The sequence below is a fragment of the Phaenicophaeus curvirostris genome, chromosome 2, assembly GCF_032191515.1.
Source record: "Phaenicophaeus curvirostris isolate KB17595 chromosome 2, BPBGC_Pcur_1.0, whole genome shotgun sequence".
NCBI lineage: Eukaryota > Metazoa > Chordata > Aves > Cuculiformes > Cuculidae > Phaenicophaeus > Phaenicophaeus curvirostris.
Genome location: NC_091393.1, coordinates 101971982 through 101995151, shown reverse-complemented (window position 1 = coordinate 101995151; position 23170 = coordinate 101971982). Strand labels below are relative to the sequence as shown.

Below are 23170 nucleotides of genomic sequence, written 5' to 3'. Positions count from 1 at the left end.
GAATGGTTGGACTCAATGATCCAGTGGGTCTCTTCCAACCTGGTGATTCTATGATTCTATGTCCTTATCACAGGCTATATCCACTGATACAGAGGTTGAGGAAAGTTTCATCATTAACAATCAATTTTTGACTTCTCTTCATGAGTTACCACTCAAATAACATGAGCCTATATGAGGCATTTTTTTTATTGAATGTCTGGAAACAAGCATTCGTGTACTGGTTTAACCCTCTAATTGCCAGCTTCTCTCTTCAAATTTATGATTCACCTCAACAGAGGTGAATCCAAAATATTACTTCAGCTTCTGCAGTTTCAGTTCAGTAATCAGCTGAGAATTATCCAGTTTCAGCAGAGAGCTTGGAATACTCTACCTACTCATATTTTGGAAGTGTTAAAAATAATCTGAAATAAGCATAGATTTGGAGAAATACGATGGAATGAACTCAAATTTCAATGCAATGTTTTACCACATTATTAGGAGAAAAAAAAAAAATCTCTGAAGAAAACTTCTTTCTTGGTGTAATTCCTCCAGCTCAGTGTAGCACCAAGAAAAGATAATTCATCCCAATCAGAGTTGGGACTCAGCCACGATGTTTTGAAATAGATCCAGATCTGTTCCCGCCCTTTTTGGGGGGTGATAAAATATGGAGCTTTACTCTGATCTGGCAGAGAAGAGGGGGCAGAAGTAGCATTCAGACATAGATTTGCATCTCAGCTCCCCCATGAGAAGCATGAGGTGCTTGTGCAGGGAGCATTGGTCCTCAGCCACCACCAGATTGCCTTGTGGACCACTCTCTGAGCTATCACGTATATGCTCGTCCCACACATTAAAAAGCAAAATGTAAGGCGCTCTCAGACTTCTGGATATTTTACTTCATCTCAGTATCACTTTACAGCTGCCATAAATCAAGCAGTCCTTTCCCCTCCTTCCCTAATATTTTATAAACTGCAGAACATTGGAGTATTTTTTGGCCCAACAGCCTACATATCCTATAATAAATGCCTCTCCTAATGTTGCTTTATTTTATCAATATTGCTAGACTTCTTAATGGGCCTCTAAGCTCCTGACCAACAAAATATATTATCTGTCATATTCTGTATTTATTTTTACTGTGAGGAACAATGATGCTCTATCATGACCAGCACGGGGTAACAGAGGTCAGAGCCCCTTAATTGAAAAAACACACAGGCTGACTGGCTGGTCCCACACCCCAGTGGATCACCAGCGCCCAGCCTGCAGCCACAGCTTTCTGAGGCTGTGACATGCCCTTGCAAAAGGGCTCAGGCAGGGGATGCCCTGTTTCTACCTGGTGGGAAACAACACCTAAGGGATATTACGCAACGTGTTATGGATGACTTTTGGGGAAAGGCAAAAAAAATCTCTAGCCAGGCTAGCGCAAGGTTGGCTTGCCTTCAGGAAACGCCTGGTTGTATGCAGCAGCTGTGGTGCGAGTAGTACAACAAATTCACTTACTGAATGACAACAGCTTTATTGGCAAGCCAATTCAATTAAAGCCACTGCAACCAACAAAGTCGCAGGCAGCACTCGCCGCATAACGAATATGGAATCATGCCTACATTTCCCCAAGTGCCCTCAGCCCTCCCTGTCCCTCTGCATGAGAGGGAAAGGGATGAATGAATTAGGCTCAGATGATGGTAATTAATAGCTTGGCTGTCAGAGAAGCATTTTGTCAGCCCAGCAGTTGAAAGCTCCATATTACAGATAAAGTCCCAGCACTGCCCAGACAGAGCAACCCACCTCCCCTAATGGTGGGAGCAGGGGGCAGCACCGCTGGTTTGCATTGATCCATGTTGTGCAGTATTGATAGGTAAATAATACATTCATTTTTCATTTTTGCAAAAATATATCCTTCAGGCTACAGTTACGGGAGCTCTGACATGAGCTTATTAAGAAAAAAAGTATCCTTAATGCCAGGCTATAAACAAAACACATATTCTTATAAAATATACATAAGAATTCATTTTAGCCTTTGGTAAAATAGATAAAACCTGGATTTTTTATTTTTTTTTAACACTAGAACTTTGCTTTCTAAGACAGTATTTCATTTGAGACCTCCTCCACACACACATGCATGAGCCTAGTTTTCTACCATTGCGGAAGTTACCCAGGTTTCGTTGTCTTCTGCAGTATGACAAATAATTAATTGGTCCTGCCCAGCAGTCCTACGGCACAAAAATTTTGGGGAGAATCGAGCCTGAAGTCCCAAGCTCTCAAAATATCTTGCAAAGCTTCTATCATTAACTCATTTATGACTAAGAAAAAAAAACAAAAAAAGAGGGTACTAGAAGCTTCTGGATAAAACCCTGCTACACCAAAGCCACAGGGAGTTTCAGTAACAGTGGTGGGGAAGCTGGACCATCACTCAAACCTGTGCATCCAGAGGACAGAGCAAGCTTCTCATCTCAGGCAAGCCAGCTTTGGTCCTGGCTGGTGGTACCCTCCTCCTATGCCTCACAGCACTCCCTTTGCTGCAAAGGGGAACCAGATTTCATTAATTTTAGTTTTTCTTTCCATGGAAATAAGAAAACCTTTATAGATGCCTTCTAACTCTCCTTCCCCCACTCATTCCCAAAGACCAAATGCTAGCTCAAAGGTACTCAGAGTTCAATACAGCCCTAAACTCCACATCCCTTTTTAATGTGGAGTAGAGGAGAACTGAATTCAAAGCGATGACCAGGAAGCACAGGGTGTTTCTGGGCCTTTTTTCAAGTTTTGCATTATGAAATAAAATCCTTTTCGAAGCACGCCAGTGTAATTGCCTGGCTGCTTTCTGTGTCAAAGTGACCAATACTTTCTGTGCCTCTGGGAATGTAAAACTGAAGAAAACATCACTCATTTGGACATTCATTATGTGACTCGTTATTGTACATTAAACATTTGTATCCCTAAAATAATGGCCTCGTTATTACAATCCACAAGATTCCCACTTCTCAATTCAGTTCAAAGATGAGGGCACCACCAAAGCTCCAGAAGGATGACACCCAACACTAAAAGGACTGTACCACAGTGGAAAATATTTCTGATTTGTTTGTATTGCAGAAAACATAAGCCTCTTCATTTCCAGACAGCATTTCAATATTCATTAACAGTTGTGCCATTAGTCCACTGCTTAATCACTCAAACAAAAAGTGATGAGAGTGGCTCAGGGTCCACAGGAGTCAAGGATGATGTTTTAATGGATAAGTCTTTATCATGCAATCCCTGCTACTGGAGTTACTCAAAAGCTCAAGTCAGGTATCCTGTGCTAGAGGTGGAGATGTAAGGAGAGAGGAAGGAGTAGGAAACATAATTTCAAGACGCCTTATGTTTCCTCCAAGCTAATACCACCAACCTCACCTCAGGCCAACACTGGGCAAGACCATGATGGATAAAGCTGGGCTGCTCTGGCTGGGTGCATAACAGGATAAACATCTATCAGTGCAAAGTCACACTGTCCCCATAAATGACTCATTGCCTGGGAGATTCAATCCTGAAGCAACCTTGAACAAGACCACGGTAGCCACCAGGCATTTTCAAACCAGCTCAGCCAGTTTTAGTGTGGGTTCGCCAAAAAATAAATTAATTAATAAAGCTGATCTTTGATAGGGTTTTCAGAGAGGAGGAGAGTGGTTTGTGGAGAACAGATCAGGGCTGCGGTGTCTTCAAGTACTAAGTGGTACAACCTCACTGATGGATGGGGAGGGACTTCAAATACTGGTGGCGCTGGAGGCAGACTCTTGCATCCCAAGAGACCTGGGCTGAGTTCAGCACTATGCAGACTGCAGACAGGGTTGGTGGCACTGGATAAGCCAGGCCCACTGCTTCTGTGACAAGGTAAAAAAGAAAAGTCATCCCCTGGACTGGGTTTCCTGACTGGAACCTAGCCCAGAGAGGAGATGAAGGCACAAAAGGACCTGGGACCAGAGGAGCTGGTCTGGTTTTAGTGCAGGACCAGCATTTGCTGCAGTTTCTTTCATCCATCCCAATTACAGGAAGGACCAGCTGGGGGAGTCCCCCAACTCCAAACCTCCCTGCCCACCTCAGTCCAACCCCATTCCCACCATACCACTTGCAGAACTGTGGAGAGAAGCCATTTCAACAGCAAAATCCAGTGACTTGACATAACACAGTCTCCAGTCACCACATTTGCTTCTGCAAGGTCTCCTGCTACTTCCCCAGGGTAAAGAGGAATTAACCCGTCATAGTTTATCCCTTACTCACCATCAAGGGAAGCAGTGATGGTGGTACACCTGAGATCTTGAATATTCCCTCTCTTTCAGTACTAAGAGACACTGATGTCCCCAAGCAATATAGTTTGGTGATTTTTATTAATTTAGGAATGCTTTGCAACCCCCAATGAACTTCAGACTCTGAAGATATATCTGTCAGAAACCTAAAGTTTTCTGCCCTCTGCAGCCCTTTCCAAAAGTGTGAATTGTCAGATATAGGGAAGAAAAATGTATTTCCTCCAGGATCGTTCTCACAGCTAATAAACCAGCATAGACCATGCCTCCAGCCCTAGATGTAAGTCTTGAGAAAAGTGCTACTCAGTCCCACAGAGTCATAATACTCAGTATATTTCTCTTGCACAGATGAAGGGCTAAGCTGAGCCTGTGGTGCCAGGGAGCATAGAGGCATTCCAAAAATCTAAAGCGTAGTCCATACTAAGCTCTCCTCTTCAATAAGTGTGGGACAAAGATCTAATATATACTGCAGATGCCATATCACAGGTATGGTGAGACCCTCAAGAGCTGTACCACTGTGGCATAAATGCCAGCTTACCAGCCTTGAGTTTTGGCACATAAATTGGAGTGCACGAGAAACGAGGTATTGTGTGCAGACTTGGGTTAAATGTGGTATTGATCAGAGCAAGGTAATCTAGGTAGATATAATACAAGGCTTCCTCAACCCAGGGAGCTGCCAGGCAACTAATGCTGCTTTAGCACAACTTTGCTCTTCCCATGCAGCTCAATTATACTGAAGACACATCCATTGTTTCACTTCTAATGTGTTATACCACATATACCCTTGACAGGCTTCTTGCTTCCTCATCAAGACTAGATAACACTAAAGAATGACAGCAAAGAGCAGCATAGAGGCACCACTCACCTGCCCTGAGGAAAGCAGCTCCCCGATGAACAACCTGTTCTCTCCATCAGGAACAACACAAGGCAGTCACATGGTTGTGCAAGTCGAGATGAAGTTGAAGCCACCCAAGGCGCAGCATGGCACAGAGGGGAAGTTCAATAGGAAGCACCTTGTAAAAACCTCCCTATTCCATAAGCCAGACAACAACATCTTCTGTTTTCTCCCAAAGCAATACAGCTTTGTTCCCCCATATCCAGAACACATGGACGCCTATGGTAATCTGGCTGTTCTGATCACAGACTTAGCAGAGTCCCAGAGGTGTTCGGAGCCCAGCGAGATGTTTTTCTGAGCCAACCAAACACAAATGAAGATCACATGCGCTGTTTCCCAGGTCCAGCCAAAGAAGCAAAGCCAGGTCAGCTGCAATCACTTGACTGCAGCAGCCAGAGCAGACCACAGATGAAGCCTGGTCTAGCAGCACTGCTGGCTGTCACTGGGACCCCAACACACCTGCAGCCCACTCACTACAGAAAGCCCACTTTGACATTCAGAGAGCATCAAGGCAAACCGAAAAACACACAAGCTTATCACTACAGGAGCACAACCTGCTGCTTTCCTTTCCAAGCTCAGCTCCAGCACTTTGCTCCCAGGCTGGCTGTTAGCCCGTGCCTTTATCAGCTACCTTGTAGACCTTCATAATGGCTGGGAAGCTCCCACCTGTGGGTGACTAGGGGAGGGGCCAGCCTGGCCACAGCTGAAGGCCATTCAGAGGGTAAGCAGGACACAGCTGAAGGCCTTAAGAGGGTTAGCAGGCCAGATTCTGAATCCTAAAGGATGTACCCTTTTCTCTTCCGTCCTTTCCACCTCTGCCCCCATTTCTTAGCTGTTCCTGTCTTGGCTCACTGGATGCCTCCTCGCCCTGTCCGGGGCTTGTGAGTGGAGCTTGTGACGTGCAGACACCTCTGCCCACCTAGGTCAGAGCCTGCAGGTCACTGTGTTCCATAAGAGAAGTCACAGTAAGTGCTGAAATCACCCATCGCAGAGCAGCTCCAGATTCACTGATGCTCTTCTAATGGAGCGAGCAACCTCCACTGTCCCTCCTACCCAAGTTTCCTAATTAAAATCGTCCAAGGATTGTTGTGTTCTGGGAACACATACTCTTTTTTTTGTGCTGAAAGTGACTGCATTATCAGCACAATGGTCCTTGCCTTCATACCCGGTAGAAACTCATGTGGGATATCAATAAAACTTTGCAAAGCATGGACTTCAGTCAAGTAGTGGGGAGGATGAAGTCCTTCAATTCAGAATCTACATCACGTTCTCCAAGGATTTTTTTTTTTTTTAAACCAAAGACATTGATTTTTCATCATCTGGCCATGTCTCACAGTGATATAACCTGGGGCATGTGAAGCAGTACATCAAAGCGAACAGTGTACCTGAACTGCCCATGGTTTGGGAGCTGTGATCTGTTAAAAACTTGTGAGGAATCCCACAGCACAGCACCATGTGCCATGCCTTGCCACCCCACCTGTTGTGCAACTACAAGATTTCAACAGCACGAGACTTCAGTGGAAGGTCACTGATAAGCCTTTATCATTCACCTCTTAATGAATGAGAACTGCTCTGACTTCAATTAAGGGAAAGGGAACACCCCATACTCTTTCAGGAGGGTTTTTCTTCATCCTCCCCTCTTGGCTCGCGGGATTCTCCCCATGCCGATCTGCAGCCCACAGACCCAGCACATAATTATATATTAACTAAACATCCTCTCTTCTTCTAAAAAAAAATATACAATGTACATATGGTTTAGTCTGAGCTTAAAGGAATTCAGGGCCTGGGACTCTGAAATTATTAACCTACAATTTTTGGAGAAAGGAATGTATAGGATGCATTTGCTAAGCTAAAAGTCCCTGGTCTTTTAGCAACCCTGGAAAGAGAGGCAGGGGAGAGGGCAGAATGAAAAGCCACGCTGGGGAAAAGTTAATTTTTTCCATCAGACTCTTGTGTGGCCAAATCATCCCCTAATGCAAAGCCTCTTGCACTTTTACTGAAACAATGTTAGTAATGAGGGACAAGCTCACCACACTCAGCTCTCCACTACTCCTCTCCCCTGGGGTTTGGCAGAGGGGCTGGTTTCCAAGAGGCCGATGGTTAACCATTGCAGGCTGAGCATCCACAGAGCAGAGCCGAAATACCCCAGTAATTAACTATAGGTTAACCATATTTACTGTGGCTCTGTTGTTCCAAGATTCTAGAACAAAGGCTAAATTCAAGAAAACTTAAAAAGAAACAGACCTTCACAGCTGATTTATTGGTAATGCAATTAGTATGAGGGAGAGAATCTAATTACCAACTACTCTCACTTTCCCCCCAGCTGATTTAAAGAGGAAGCTCTTAGTGTAATAACTACTTTCTGGTTTACTTTACTTCCTAGCGCTGCAGTTGTTGAAACAGCTTCAGTGTTTTTTCAGCTGCATTTTTATGTCAATACTAAGAATGGGATGAAATGGTTTGGACATGTCAAAGGAGGGAAAGAAAAAGAAAAAAGAAGAGGTTGAGGCACTAACGTGAAAAAACACCCCCAAAATATTTCAGATGAGCTAAAAATGCACCTGAGGCTGCAATGTGATTGAGGAGAGGCCAGAAGAACAGGTCATGCATGTGGCTGTCCCTCCGCTTCCCAGAAGCGCACGTAGGAAAGCGTTGATGGAGTGCCAGGACGGTTTGCCCTCAGGTCTATCCCATGCAGATACATAATTACAATGGAAAAAAGGGGCAAAAGAATTAATGGTTAGCCCAGCTCAGTGGTACAAGATGGGCAATAGCCAGACTATAAGCCCTTCGTTGGCAGAGCTGGAGCTGCAGTGACTAATGCACATTAAATAATGATAGTAAAATGAATGCAACGTGTCTCTTATGCAAGTGGCTGCTCAGCTGCAGACCCTCACAGCCATCCAACACTCCCTCAGCAAGGACCTCAACTGGTGCGACAGTGTGTCCATCTAACACAAAGCCTTTTGCAATTCGGAGCAGCACTGTGCATGCATCTTTAATTACTGCTTATTATTTATGTCTCCATAAGCCTTGGAGCTCCGAGTCTTGAAAGATGTAGACACGTGTTAAAAAGATACATGGGAGCTTCATCACTCCTGTTATTTTTATTGTTCCAAGTATGGCAATACCTGTGTAAACATAGTTGGTTCCCATCATGAGTGCACCCATGAGGGGGAAGGAAATGGGGGTGCATTGGTGGCCCCAAGCTGAGACTGAAGACATCATCCTCTTTGGAGATGGGAAGCAGTTTTGGGGGGTGTTGAGCAGAGGTACAGGGGAGGATGCAGGCCATTGCTAAATGTGCATCCCCAGCAGTCCAAACCCTTCCTTCACCATCTACTAGGCAATGGCAGAGCAGGAAAGCCTGACACTGTTCGCATGGGAACAAGAAGGAGAGAGAAAAAAAAAAAAATCAAACATGCAAGAAGACACATTAAAAGCATTCCCACAGCCTTTTGCCAATCCATCTAAATCCTGACCTGGAAGAGAACACCGCACCTTGTCCCAGGCTCCAGTGAGTCATGCCGAAACCTGCTGAACGGCACAGGGAGAAGGGCCCCAGCTGCAGGGGCTCCCAGCGGGGGTAGCTGCACATCCTGAGCGGGGCCATCGGCAAAGATCATCCCATTCCCAGCTGCACCTCCCTGCCTGGGGAGGACTCACCTCTATCTTCGTACTGCAGTGCAAGAAACAAAATTTAAATTTAAAAAAAAAAAAAAAGTCATCACTTAGCATCAAGTGTTTTCAGGAGTCCCACTGCTTTTTCTCCTTCCTTAAACTGACGCCAGTGCGACTCAAGAAAGGGTTTGGTCTCTTCATTTAAAGAGGAGGAATATGAGCTCTCGTGAAGCAACATGGAGATGGCCCTGGTCTTCACTGAGCAGCTCTGTCGCTCCAGCCCAGGGACTATCAGAGCAGGTGAAAAATCAGATCTTCCATCATCCTCATGGTGACAGTAAGGAAGATGCAAAAAGCACCACCTCTGGAAAGACAACTGGCCCCAAGCAGAACCCTTACCACACTCTTCAAAAAAAAAAATGTGCCCAGAAACATCCTCTCTGCAGCTAGATGTGCCCCAGAGAGTCCTCACCCACCTGACCTGCTGTGGTCAGCACACGGCTGGGAGGGAGCTCCCATAACCAGGTATGAGCCAGGTGCTTGTGCTGCTTGCTAATCAATAATTCATTGTTTCTCAACTTATTCCCAACCACTTCAAGCACACATATAGCTTCATCCATGCCCATAGCAGCTCTCAAGGAGCCACCACCAAGCTGGACCAGGAGAGATGTCTGGAGTGATGGCATGGAGGTGTCATCTCTAGAGTGATGACAAATCAGAAATTGGACATCATTCTGTCTGGGAGGTCTCTTGGGTCAGAGGTACAGCCCTTTGGGGAGGCACCTGTGCAGGCTGAAGCCATCAGACCCAGCTTTGCCGATACCCATGCAAGTAAGCCCTCCCAGAGCATCCCCAGTGATGGACCAGCCCAACTCCTGGGAGAGGCCAGCCCTTCACTAGTGCTAATCCTAAGGACTTTCTAGGCTATTGGTGGTGCAAACATCAGTGTGCAAGGGAGGTGTGCACAAGACATGAATACATCACCTGCTCCCAAAAGCTGAAGACTTTCCAGGGTTAAAGATGGATTCTAGATTTAAGGCATCAGGTTCCCAACTGCTGCAACCCAGGCACAAAGGGAGGCTGGGATTTGGGGTTTGTTGGGTTTTGTTGTTGTTGGTTCGTTTGGTTTTTTTTTTAAGTCAGGTGCTGTGTAAAAACACTATTTCCAAATGCTGCTGGAGTCACGCATGTGTACAAAAACACATTTACTCTCCCAGGGAGATTTTACAATCACTTTCATAACTCACTTATTGCCGGGGTTTTGCTTTCTTATGCATCACCCCTTAGCTCAGCTCAGCTGCAGGAGAGCGAATCTGGGGTGGGATGCAGAAATACGTTTGTTACTTTCTACACTGTAATTGCAAACCACAAGGAAGAACATCCTTCCTCATTTCGCAGCTAAAAAGCTACGAAACCACAACTGCCTTCCCAGAGGCGATAGCGGCAGGCTGTGGAGGAGCAGGATCAGGAGGATATCCCCTGCGCAGATGTTTGCCCCTGCCACCCACACCGTGGTTTCACAGAGAGAAGCTGGGGGACCTGATAAAGCATCTGGGTTGGAAGGATTTATGAGGCTCCTATTCCTAAATCAAGGGGAGGGGGAGGTTTACAGGGTGCCCAGTGAGCCAGGAAATAGCATGGAAAATGCCAGCATGCCTGGCCAAAAGATCATCACCAGAGTTCGGCCACGAGCTTTATATCATCCTGATATTTACCCTCTGCTTTCCCATAAAGTTCACTTTGAAAATGATGAGCAAAATTCTCCATCTGTCTGCAAAACCAGCTGTTTTTTTGCCACGTGTGTGTGTATATATATATATATATGATGCTTTTCTGTGGATTCAGGATGGGGAGGGGAGAAAACACTCATAAAAAGCTTCTTTTTATAGGTATGTGCAGGAGGATTACCATGGCATGGTGTGCTTTATCAGAAAAGGATGTTTTGTTTGGGGGTTGCTGGGTTTTATTTCAATAGGTGTTTAATGCCACATGCAACAAGTGATGAGCCCCTACTCAGTGCAGCTCCCTCCCAGGGATCAGCTGAGTGACAGCCCCATAAATACTTCCAGCCTAACTAACCTATGGCCCCATACCACTGCCTAGTCAGTCCACTAACCCTGTTACTTACTAAATTTATGATTCCAAAACAAGATAAAAGAAGGATATATTGGATTTATTTTCTTCTTCTTTTTAAAAAAATAACTCAAAGCAAGAAATCTGTGTTTCTAAGGGTTTGGCTAGCCTAGTGGCTGACAGGGGGCATTTCCTACCATTATTTTATGGTCTTTGCTGGCTGTGTGCATCCATACAGCTTTAAAAAGAAGCAATATTCCTTGCAAACAGTGGCTTGGAAACAATAGTATTTGATTGCCAGAAAGTGAATAGGAAGGCAGCCTTGGGACAAGAAACAGATTTCAATACACAGCTCAGACCTGGTCCAAACTCGGCCATTAGTGTCTGGCTGGAGACCAGGATTTTCCTCAACAAGTTAACCTGACCTCAGGAAAACCCCATTATTTCATGCACTGAACCCTAGGCAGCAGCTGTGGCGTCAGGATGGAGCCTGACCCCCAAACTCAAGCTGTTGGTCTGGAGCAAGCAGCCCCCATCCCACACCAGGTTTCATGTCCATGACTGGAGAAACACTCTACAACTCCACAAAATAAATAAAATTTTCGAATTCTTGGGTTTCAGATGAACATATTTACCTGGTCTCCCTGTTTAACTTAACCTCTGACCTCCAGGCATTATATAGGAGAGCTGTATGATGCCCGCCTGAAAAGCAGTCTTTCAGGGTAGGGGTTTTATTTTCTACATTCGAAAAAACAATTTCAGCCTCCCAATAGCTCCAGCACCCAAGCAGTCCTTTCGTCTTTAAGGATGCAAATTAAGGGTACCTGTTTTCTTTGCTTTTTCAAACAAGTCTTGACCTTTCAACCCTAAAGCTGGATGGAGAGCAGACCAAACACCCAGAGGCTCTCTACTTTTTATCCCAGTTGTCCCCACCTTGCATGCCAAGTCCTTCTTCTAGCTCAAGACTTTGACCTCCAGCATGTGACAAACAGCAAAGTTGAAGGCAAGGGCAGCAATTACACCTCCTTCCAACTTCGGGGTGGGAGAAGGAGGAAATATAAAATAATTTTAAAGGCTCCAGAAAACAAGGAATGGCTGGGAAAAAAAAAGTGGCAGACATGGTGAAGCCTCAAATCGCTCCCTGTATGAATAAGTGCCCCAGAAAAGCACCCAAAGACCCCATGATCCCTTCACTAGACTGTATGTTCCTGATAACCCCTAACAAATAACGCTATTGGCAGCATCACAGTAGCCCAGCCACCTCCCTGAAGGGGATGCAACACCAAGAACAGAGAGTGAGGTTCCCAGAAAATCCCCAAATCTCAGATGGGGTATCAACTAAGCACTTCTTACTGCACTGATCTCCAGTGTCAGCGCCGAGCCACTGGCCAGAGAAGTGCAGGGACCCAGCCAGCTGCTCTGCAGATGAAAGATTTAAATAAAATAAACCACAGGGCAGGTTTGTAGCCTATTTTACACCCTCAGAAACCTGCCGTGATGCTGCTGGCTTTAACTACAGTCTCGTCATCCAAATCCAGTGTGAACACATGCCCTCCTGCCCACGATAAGCACCAGCTACTTCTTCCGAAACCCAAACCACCACTCAGCATCCTCAACTCTGCCTTCAGCAGTTCCTTCATGGCCTGACTTACTTTCTTCCTTTTTTTTTTTTTTTTTTTTAAGTACACAGCACAAAAACCACACACAGGCCAACTTCAGAGATATTCCCACCAGAAAAATTAAATACTCATAATGCTTTTTTAAAGTGAATTGGGCCCCTTAATTTGCATCTTATAATAAGGATGTTATCGTACTGGTTTATGGCTCAGCTCTTTAGTTTCTATCTCTCAGGGGCTAGATTTCCCCTCATGAGTTCAATAGATGTCTGTGAACTAATGTAATTTTTTAAAACACTTTTCTTCTGTATTAACATTACAACCTTTATGAATTAAAGGTTTTACTTGCTGAAGTGTGGGGCGTGCTGGCATCCGAGAGCCCAGCACTGTAGTTGCCAGTGCAGCTGCAGAGGATGCTGCAACCTGGGGTTAATCCTGGGCAGCGGGTGGAAACCTTTCTCACCTCTTCACACCGAGCCAAGCTCTCCAGTGTACTCAGTCTCTTACATTTAGCTTAATTATAAAACATTGTCACTCTAATATTAAAATAATGTTTAATACACAGAAGGGAATAAGCCAGTCTGGAAAAATGCATAATTTCCCTGTCCTTGCCCTGCTAGTCACATGCAATGAGCCAATATCATTTCCCCCTCCTTTCTCCTGACTGGCTCTTAGAGTGATGTTGGCAATATGCTTCTAAGAGCCTTTAAAAAGGCATTTAAAAGGCAGGGAGGCTTTTCCAATCTTCACACTTCAGAGGTGAACCCAGACCCTGACCCCTTCACTCTCAGGAAGCAGAGCAGGGCTGGGTTCTGTCCTCCCATCCCTTTCCAGCCCCACATCCTTACAGCAGCAGTAGGGTCTTCAGAAAACAGCAACAACTTGACTAAATCTCAGAGGACATTTTTAAACTTGCCTGAATTAGAGCCCAGGGGTGGATGCTCAGCATTTCAAAACAGCCAGTCTCTGAGGTGCTCAAACACGCCACAGGTAGGAGATATGTCAAAAATGCCAGCCCCTGCTTTAATATACCCCGGGATCATTCATCACCTCCACACCTTATTTTATATTGCCAGGTTCTACTTTAAATAAGCTTTTTTTCCCCTCCCCTTTAATCACTACAGCTGCAGAAGGTAGTATCTCTTCAGCAGGGGAGACAGAGAAAAACAAGAAAAAAGGGGATTTCAGGCAACAAAAAGCCAACAAGAGCAGCCAAGTGCAAAGCAGCTCCCAAAAAGGTGTTGCTCCCCGAAGTCTTCAAATGGAAAAGCCAAACCCCCAGGGTGTATGCCAGGGTGGCAGCAGGGAAGATGTCTGTTGGGAGGAGAATATTAAAAAACATAAGTTTCATCCATACTGGAATTGGGGTGCAGGGTTTTTGAGGGTGAGTGCAGCAGGCAGAGCCCACACAGCCCACCAAGTGGACATTTCTGGAGCTGAGCCATGGGACAGGGGCTACCAGAGGGACAACCTTTGCCTCTGTGGCACTGAGGCCAAAGCATTACAGCACCAGGCTCTGTTCCTCGTTGCAGGGCTGTAAAAGGAAATCAGGCAAAGGACATACACTCGCATAAAGAAGAAAAAATATAAATGTTTATGTAGGGCTCCATCCTCTACTCCCTCTCTGCCCAGAGTGTCACAGGCTTGCAATGGCACAGCTGTTTAAAGAGTCCAGTGTGGTATCCTCATAGGTGCCATGGGCTCTGCTAGAGATACTCAAGAAGCAAGTTCACAGCCCCATTTTCTGCTGCCTGCAGGTGTGCTGCACCAGAGGCCTTTGGCCACCAACACCTTTGCCCAACCTCTTGTAATGGACAAGCTAACCAGAAAAACCCAACAGCAAGGGTTAAGCAGCCTGTGAATGCTCTGCCCCTTTGGTTACCACCTGGAGCAGCTTCTCTCACAACTGGGAAGCATTAAAGGTTTATCATGAACTGGTGCAGGTGGTACAGCTTGTAGCTGCAGGCTCTTTGATGCGTTGGTCTGGACAAGTTCTGGTGATCTGCCAGCTCAAAGGGACAACCCAGCAAGACACCATACGTCTTGCCACAGGGACTCTTGCTGGGGTCAGCCTCTCATCAGCTCCATGGGGTCAGGCAGGTGTCTTACTGCTCCATCTAGACCTTCTCATTGAGGAAAAACTCATCTTGTCTGGGCATTTGAGGAGGTTAAGTTGAGCAACAACCATGCTGGGGGAGGAGGGGAAGTCCATAGGTATTGCCTTTTTCATTCCGTTTAAATTTTATGATGTGGTAAAAACATGAAAATAACTTGAAAGGCAGTAGCCCCATTTTATTAATAGCAAGTATTTATTAGCCTCCTTGATTTACAGTATGTTTCTGAAAGTCATCAGTCCATCACATTCTTCAGCACAGGGGCTGAGTTGTTTTTCTTGGTCAACACAATATGGAATATAGATCTGAATATTAGAAGCCAAATACAACCTTCATTTTGCATGCACATATCCCACCAACAGGAGGCCCATAAATGAATCCTGTATAGCCCTTAGACACATGCATTTGCAGACATTGGGGGAGAAGTGGGAGCATCTATACATCACCACTGGAAACCCAGAGGGTCATGGAAATCACCAGGGAAGAGCCATCAGGGCTATAGCAACCCAAGAAAGCATCACAACACGCACACCCTGGCCACCAAAAAAGATGGAAATCCATCTCAGAATCTTACTTCTGGGTTTTGATATGAAAAGATATCTGACCATCTATTCATCCATTTAACTACCCATCCCTCTCACTGTGTATTTGACTGATGCTCACAGAGCACAGACACCTCCACTCACCTATTATCATCCCTCTTTCCAGTTTTCCCCTTTCCCCCCCTTCCCTTTACATGGGGTTTTGCTTGTCCAGCTGTCTGTCTGCACCACTTCTGCCCATCCCTATGGCAGACAAGTGCCTGCCCGCTGGAGCCGTGGCCAAGCCAGTGCTTCCCAGGGATCACATTGTGCTCATTACAGAAGGCCAGATGAAATTAAATTGGGGCCCACTGTTTCTGGCATCTGAACTTCATCACCACTAAAGACGCAATAAAAGTAATAGCAACAATGAACAAGCCTCTACCAGATGTGTAACTCTATCCAGTGAGATTAAGGAATAAGAGCCATATTTTCAGAGGGTTTTTGTTGTTGTGTTCCTCCCCCACCCCCCAAACTCCATCTTTCCTTGGGAATAATTGATTATTTGGACCTCTGTAGAAGACATATGTTAAGAGGGTGACTTCTGTTGGCAGAGGAGGTTCAGGGGGTGTCGGGGTGGAGGAAAAAACAAGGTTTAGTCAACTTGAAGCAGATACAACATCCGACTGAACGATGATGCCTAATCACACTTGAAATGGGAAAAAAGGGGGAGGAGGGGCAGAGAATTAAAAAAAAATAAAAACCCCATAAAACCACACAGCAAAGGCAGCATCACTCTCATTCAGGGGACTGTTTGGTTGATTTCTTGATAATAATTTATAGTGGGATCACATGAAATACCATACCAGAGCAGGGAGCCCGGGAAAGCCAGCTACATCCTTCACCCCACAGTAAAAAGTATACAGGTAAAGGCTCACTCCTGGGTTTTGCCAGCATCCAGAGAACTCAAACACACACAGCAGCGCAATAAGTGAGATGCAAAACTAAAGTACAGGGTAAACAGTACAGTTGGTAAAATAACCTCCAGCAGCCCAAGAAGGATGGTGCTTTCCTCTGCCCTATCCGAGAGTTTGCAGTTGTGTTGCTACCCAACAACACCACAGTGCTGCTACCCACACCACAGATCACTTAGTGGGACCCTACATAAAGCTGGGGTTGAAATGAAAGGTGGGGAGTTTGGAAGTGCTGCTTGAAGCCTCTTTCTGGAGTTTCTAGATCTGTTTTCAGTTCCTTTCTGGAGAGATAGTGACTTCCTCAACTGGCCCACATCCTGAATGCATCGCAAATCCAAAATATAAATTATTTTGAAAGCAAAATTTAAGCTAGGCTTCACAAAAGACCTGACCTTTGCTGTATTTGAGTATCATGAAAGCATGCTTAGAAATAAAACACAGTACAGTCAAATGGCCTTCAAGTTTGAAAGCAGCTTCCTGAACCCCAAAAAATCAAAGCTAAATTAGCTAATTCCCAGGTATCTTGCTCATCTCAGCCCCATGGACTAGGAAAAAAAACCCAACCAGCTCCTCTTTTGCTTACTAAAAACTCCAAAACTTTAGGAGCTTGTGTTTTTCATAAAGAGCAAATGTAGTTAGTTTTTTAACTCTGATGTGCAGATTGACACACTGGGAATATGCTTGAATACAAAATCCCTAGGAATATCACCCCTTTTGCACTAAAAAGGGAGTAACCTCCAGCTTTCCCCTTGCAGGAAACCCTCAACTCCTGTTAACTGGTAGAAACTCATTAGACAGCTGTAACAATTGCTGGCCAGACTCCACACACCCAAGTACCACAAAGGACTTTACAGCAGCTAAGTCCTGGCCAGACAAAAAGGAATCTTAATGATACCCCTAGTAAAAGCACACAGTGGCCTAGGTTACACAAAACAGTGGAACCCTCATTGTTCCACTAAAACCTTGTGCTGGGCTGCCCTGTTGCTTTGCAAAAGCCACACAGACCCTGAAGCCCGTGAGCAGGATCAGGCCTTGCAGGAGGGGAGAGGAACTCCCAGCACTTCACAAGAGGCGCTCAGCAGTCATGACACATATTGGTAACTTTAAGGCAACGTAAAGTAGGCAGATGTTTTAAAGTCCTAAAAGTTAGAGAGGATTTAACACCTGTATTAAAAAAACCCATTTATTTTAAGAAGTATTTCGCTTTACCTTTGATACTTCAGGAAAGCATAGGGATAACTTTCCCTCTGCTCAGCAGAACACCTTTAGCCATCACTGCTTTATTTTTTTCTGCTCTTCCTGGGAGAAATAGCTGCCTTACACCAGCTGCCGAGGAGAGGTGGACCATGGCCAGAGAAAGCAGAGCATGTTACATTGCTTTACTAGACTGAGCATCAAAAACACAACCAGATATCCCAAAAGCTACCTATGTGCTGAGCACTGCCTGCACTCAGACAAAATAAGGGTAAAGCCATCCCTAGAACTAACCAGCACCCTGAAAAAAAAAAAAAGAAATAAAATAACTCATAAAGCAGCTTCCCAGCTGCCCTTATAAGCATTACAGGCCTGCTGTAGATATGTACCAGGTGATCGCTGTTTTGCAATTTGGAGGAGAAGGCAGAGCAACCCCCTTTGCAATTACTTAGGCCCTTAGTCCTGATGTGATGCAGCTGACTGGTGCAGAGATATCCCAGGGTGGGAGTGGGGGTGCCAGCAGCTAACAGGAGCTGCTAACTCCTTACCAATGGTGCATTTACAAGAAACAGGATGCCTAATGCAACAGGATTCACCCTTCCAAGACTCAAAAAACCCTTACAAGCAGACACAGACATGGTAGCATAGGGATAGGAAGAACCTTATAAACACAGCTCCTAATGATAAGAAAAGCTTAAGTGTGTGCAGACTTTTGGGTAATTGGACCTCAAAGACCAAATCACCTTAAAAGAAGCAGCAATAGCTCCCTTTGGGTCAGCCCATGCGTATGCACCAAGTCCCCCCAGGCTCCTGGCTTGACCCTACAGCCGTGCTTGGAGGTGCTTCTGCTGCCCGTCCTGGCCCCTCACCAAGCTTTAAGGTACAAAAGTGTCTGTGCTTGTGCTATGCCCGGGCCAACATGAGAATCACAGCCTGGGTTTTTTTAAAAAAAAAACAAAAGAGCAGCCCCACCCACTGAAAAGGCAACATCATTTTCCTTATGGCAGTTTCTTCAGGAGTCACCCCCACTGGATGTCTTGCTCAGGTTTTAAGGGGATGAATAAAACCAGAAGTCAGATTGCAGCTAATACATGAAGCAAATATATCAGCTGGCCCCTGCCCCACGACTCGGCTCCGTCCCACTGCATCCAGCAGCGGGTGTCCTGGCAGCCCAACACGGCCAGCTAGTGACTCTGTTCGCTACCCAGCTGGTTTCTTTCACCAAATAAGGTCCAGCTCTGCTTGTCGGCACAGGCATGAGTAGCTACAGCCTATAAATCCCATCAGAGACAGCACACAAGCACACAGTTAACCCATCTTCTGTTTAGCAAGCTCTTGGGCCACAAAACAGCAAACTCTTTGTGTGGGTGCTCAGCTCTCAGCAAGGGACAAGCGTCACTGACAAGAAGGAAAGCTGTGCAAGGGCGGGAGGCTCAGTAGGAGACACCAGGACACCAACCTGATAGCAGCTCCCCTCAGTACCCCGCCTTGGGGCAGGGCTCTGCATCCCCTGGTATTGACAGCATCTCCATAGCAAGGCTATCACTCCTCATGAAACTCGTCAGCTGGCCTCACTTCTCCTTGGACAGACACTAAGGGACATTACGGACCCCAATATCCCCAAAAGTATGTAGTTTAACAGTACAAATGTAATATGGCAGCCAGCACTCATCAAGAGGAGGTGGGTGTGACAGAGGAGAGCTGGCAGACCCACCGCATTTCAGTATCACTGAACACTAATGGGGGTTTGCCCTGACTCGGGGTGCTGTGGCCATAGGCTCAATGCCTGGTCTTGCTCAGCAGGAACTATCTGCCCACTGGCAGCCCCTCACGCAGACACCAGCCCCGGCTTTCTCTCTGTAAACTCAGCACTTGGTTTTCTGCAGCTGGTATGGTAATACAAAGTCATATCAGCTGCCTGGCCCTTGTTAACATTAAAAATTAAAGACAGAGCAAACAAAACCTAAAGCTCCAACATTTATTATGGCAATTTCCCACCCACCCACAGACCTACACTGTGTTTTATTTATAATTTTTCACATCAGATGTGCCTTCCAAGAAATGGCACGTCATGGAGATAACCAACAGGCCAGGTTGTCCACAAAAGCAAGACAGTCTTTTCCACGGGGATAAGGAGCCGGTCGAAGCCATCAAAAAGCCCTTGACCTTGGTGGGTGGGTTTGCTATTTTTGTTTTTAGAAAATAAAAAAAAAAAGAAACAAACAAAAAGAAAACCAACCCCAAAGAAGTGTTGTACTCTTATTACAAAATATAAATACGATAGTCTTGCAGGCAGGAGGAGCCCGGGGAGCGCTGCCTTCAGCGGGTGACTTCTCAGGCTCTCCGGGGGATGCGGCAAGCCAGCAGGACAGAGGCCATCTCCAGATGCTGAGACGCCGCCAGCCGCTTGCCCCAGCTTCACCTCCTTTCAGAATTTAAGTGCTCTTGAACTTCCATCCGAAAACTGCCAGACGTCCGGGGCTCCCTGGGCACCACGCCAGCTTGGGGGGTACGCCGAACCTACAGAGAGCATGGGGACAGAGGAGAGAACAGGTGTGACATGGCCCACGGTGCGAGTTATTCTCTTATCTTACTTTTTTTTGTTCTTTTTTTTTCTTTTTTTTCTTTAAAAACTAGGACACCCAACTGTCACAAAGGGATATGGCAGGATGAAGCCCTTCCTCCTCTCAGGCCACACGCTCACATCCAGCATTGCTCAGCACTGCACAGGAACCACAGGGATCACTTAGGAGGAAAAGCCTCTGGGTCTTACTGTGAAACCTGTGCTGTGCCAGGAGCCTTGTCTGGGCAAGGACCGAGCCAGCCTGTCTGAAAATTTCCTCCTATTCTTTCCCAAAACCTCGGGGGCTTCCCCCAGCAACCATGGTGTGTCTGGGTGCTGAAGACCCTCTTAAAGCCATCAATATTGTTAATATGCCACGCAGCAGGTGGTTCATAGAGGATTCTCCACAACTCACTACACATTGGATATCGCATGGCATGCAAGCACACACTGCAGCAGCAAAGCTTGAGCTGCAAAGCCCCAGCCCATGCCCAGCAAAGCCTGCAGGTGACTCGCCATCAACTTCAGAAGCACGGGACGGGGCAGTCAGAGAGCAAACATCCCCAGATCCACTCGAAAGGAGAACAAGAAGTGGCTGCAGGTGCCTGCTCCAATCACCAAACACCACACTACCCCGAATGGCAGGCTAAGGGCTACACTGCAAGTGGTGGCAGCAGCAAGGTTGGCGCATCATCAACACACCCCTCAAAATCCACCTCTGCACATTCAACCACGGTGCCTGTGTCTATGGAAATTCCTTTACTAATACTTAAGAGAGTGGCTGAAGAGCTATGCATGATCTGCCATCAAGACTAAATAAGCAGCTCCCAGGCCAGATCTTCACCAGGTGTTAAATGGAGTGGCTCCTCTGAAGTTAAGAGCACGTGCCCAGTCTCCCTCCAGGGAGGGCTTGTTGCTGCTGATGTCTGAGCCCAACACTTTTCAGGTTGATGTTAAAGCAGGCTGAGACTTCCAAGGGAGCCAAGAGCACCACAGCCATCCTGGCCAAGAGCCGCACTAGCACAACACTGCTGCAAACCATACCTCCTACCAAGGGGTACGAAACCCGGGGTGGGGGATGTCCCCTTGGCAGGGAGGAGACCCCACACCTGGATGCCTGCAGCTCCTTTGAAACCAGTAGCTAAGCACCTGGGCTCAAGGACCAGGTGGCTCTCCAGCAACTCCAGCAAAAAGCCCACTGGGCAATATCACTCTCCTGCTCAATAATACAATTTGCCACACTCCCACTGAAAATGGCCTTAAACATTTATGGGAGGAGAAAAAAAAAAAAAAGAGGGAGGGAGCTAAAAGAGTGGCTGGTATCTCTTTTCTTCTTTTGTACAAACTCTGCACTTAGATAAACCCCCAAACTGTATCTCATCAGATATGACAAAGCCTTCTGAATGTCAAGCAAAGACATGGTATCACGTATTCCTGTATTTATCTCAGGCCTTGGAAACATAATAAATATGAAACATCTGGAGTCTAAATTCTCGATACTGTTTCAGTGCCTTCATCACATTAATCATTCAATTTAGAAGAGATTAAACACTAACAGCAAAGGAGGCTGTGCCATAAAAACATGTTCCTCCTCAAAAGTTGACGGGTTTTAAGATTTTAACAATAGAGACACTGTTAACCAAATATTGCTCTTATTTATAGACATCTCTTTGCATGGAGAGAAACAGAAACAGAGAACAGAAAAGTTTCTAGGGAGCACGGGTCACGCATGCGCAGGATGCCAAGGCAACTCAAGAGCACATGACAGGGTCTTAAGACAACCATACCCCAACCCGACAGACTTCAGTGAGTTTACCCACTGTTAACTCATTGCCACTTGCAGAAAAACAAATTCTGCTTTGGTGTTGAGGTGACAGCACACTGTCATTCACAAGCTATGCTCTCGCCAGCCAGCACAGACTACTTCTCCTACAGCAGAAGATGTTTCTTCTGAAGCTCCTCCAAACCACTGCCCCAACCCCATATGCACAGCCATAGGACAACGCAGCAGCCGGCAGCCTTATTCAGCTCTCTGACACCTGGAAAACTGAGCTCTCTGAAACCTGTAAATCAAATGCATTGCTGCACAATTTAAAATCAAAATAATAAATCTTTGTATGCTTTCCACCTGTTGATCTCATAGCAGCGCATGGAGCCCAGATCTACCTAGAGATGCACCTGTATATAGACCTGTATACCAAAGTCTGTATATATACCTGTATATATGATCACTTCACAAGTAAAACATTTTATAGAGAAAGGTGGTGGTACAATGACCGCCATAGGACAAACAAAAGGTACAGCACTCACTCCAAAAGACAGCCAGGCTATGCTCAATCCCAGGCAGACCAGCAAAAGCAAGTCCTGTAGACAACGTCTCAACCGTGGTGCTACCAGCCAGCAATAAAAAGAGAGAGGGGGAAGAAGAGACCAAACTCTGCACGGGCGCTTCATGGCATGGGATCAAGAGTCATCTTGTCAAGGCAGCTGCAAAGCACACTGTGCATCCCTGTGTACACCAGCACTCCCGGGGACAGTCACCAAGTCCATTCCTTTCAACTCAACCCCACAGTGCTGGGGTTGGACTCTGCCTTCTCTACTAGGGGTCCCCCAGCAGCGCCCACATCCACATGGCTCCCACTGCAGCATGGCATCCACCTCAGTGACAGCAAGGGGGTACTGGCCTCTCAAAGGGGAGGGCAGTCCCAGGGCACTTTTCCAGCCCCCCTTCACGCTCATCCCGCTAATCCAGACAATGCAACCTTCATTCCTTCTATACTCAATTAAAACAGAGCTTTTGATTTATTTTTGTGTCTCTTTTAGGAAAGGAATAATTAATTTTTTCTTTAGATGTATGGTTTTGTATTTTTTCGAAATCCCAGATTTCCCCTTCAGAAGGTGCTGGGCAAAATACAGGCAACAAATGATGCCATCACAAGAAGACAACAGAACAACTGGAAGGTTTTACAGAAATAAAAAAAAAGGAAAAGAAAAAAAAGAGTATTAAATCCATTACACTAGGAACAGCAAGAGACAGTATCACAGCTTTAATAAAGTAAAGAGATGCTGCAACATGCAGTATTTGTCAAACTGACAACATATACAGACCCCTAAGGGGGAGATGGAGAGGACCTGAACTGGAGTCCGGATTTTAAAGACAATGCACATAAAACGTTTCGTAAACCTGTAATTCCCACCAAAAAAAAAGTCCACGGGAAAAGGGAGGGGAGCGCCCAGCTCCACTCTACAGCTGGGAGTGGTGCTGGGAGCTCTGGGCTGCGGTCGGTGCGATCCCGAAGCTGCAGCATGTACCTCCCCAAGAGAAATCAGCTCCTGCCTGCGTGCCCGCATGCAC

The 23170-nt window shown here is 46.0% G+C and overlaps 1 protein-coding gene across 4 annotated transcripts in view; it reads right to left on the bottom strand.

Annotated features, from left to right (window-relative positions):
* The window catches only part of BCL11A (BCL11 transcription factor A), a 368594-nt gene that overhangs the window by 275025 nt on the left and 70399 nt on the right, over positions 1–23170 (bottom strand). For 3 of the 4 annotated variants that reach the window (XM_069850198.1, XM_069850199.1, XM_069850200.1), the window contains exon 4: positions 18202–19772. Coding sequence is in view for 2 of the 4 variants with exons in the window: in XM_069850199.1 (XP_069706300.1) it covers positions 19671–19772 (102 nt within the window). In the remaining 2 variants the exon portion in view is untranslated. Of the gene's footprint in view, positions 1–18201; positions 19773–23170 lie in introns of those variants that run through there. The other variant, XR_011336804.1, reaches the window with a different exon arrangement.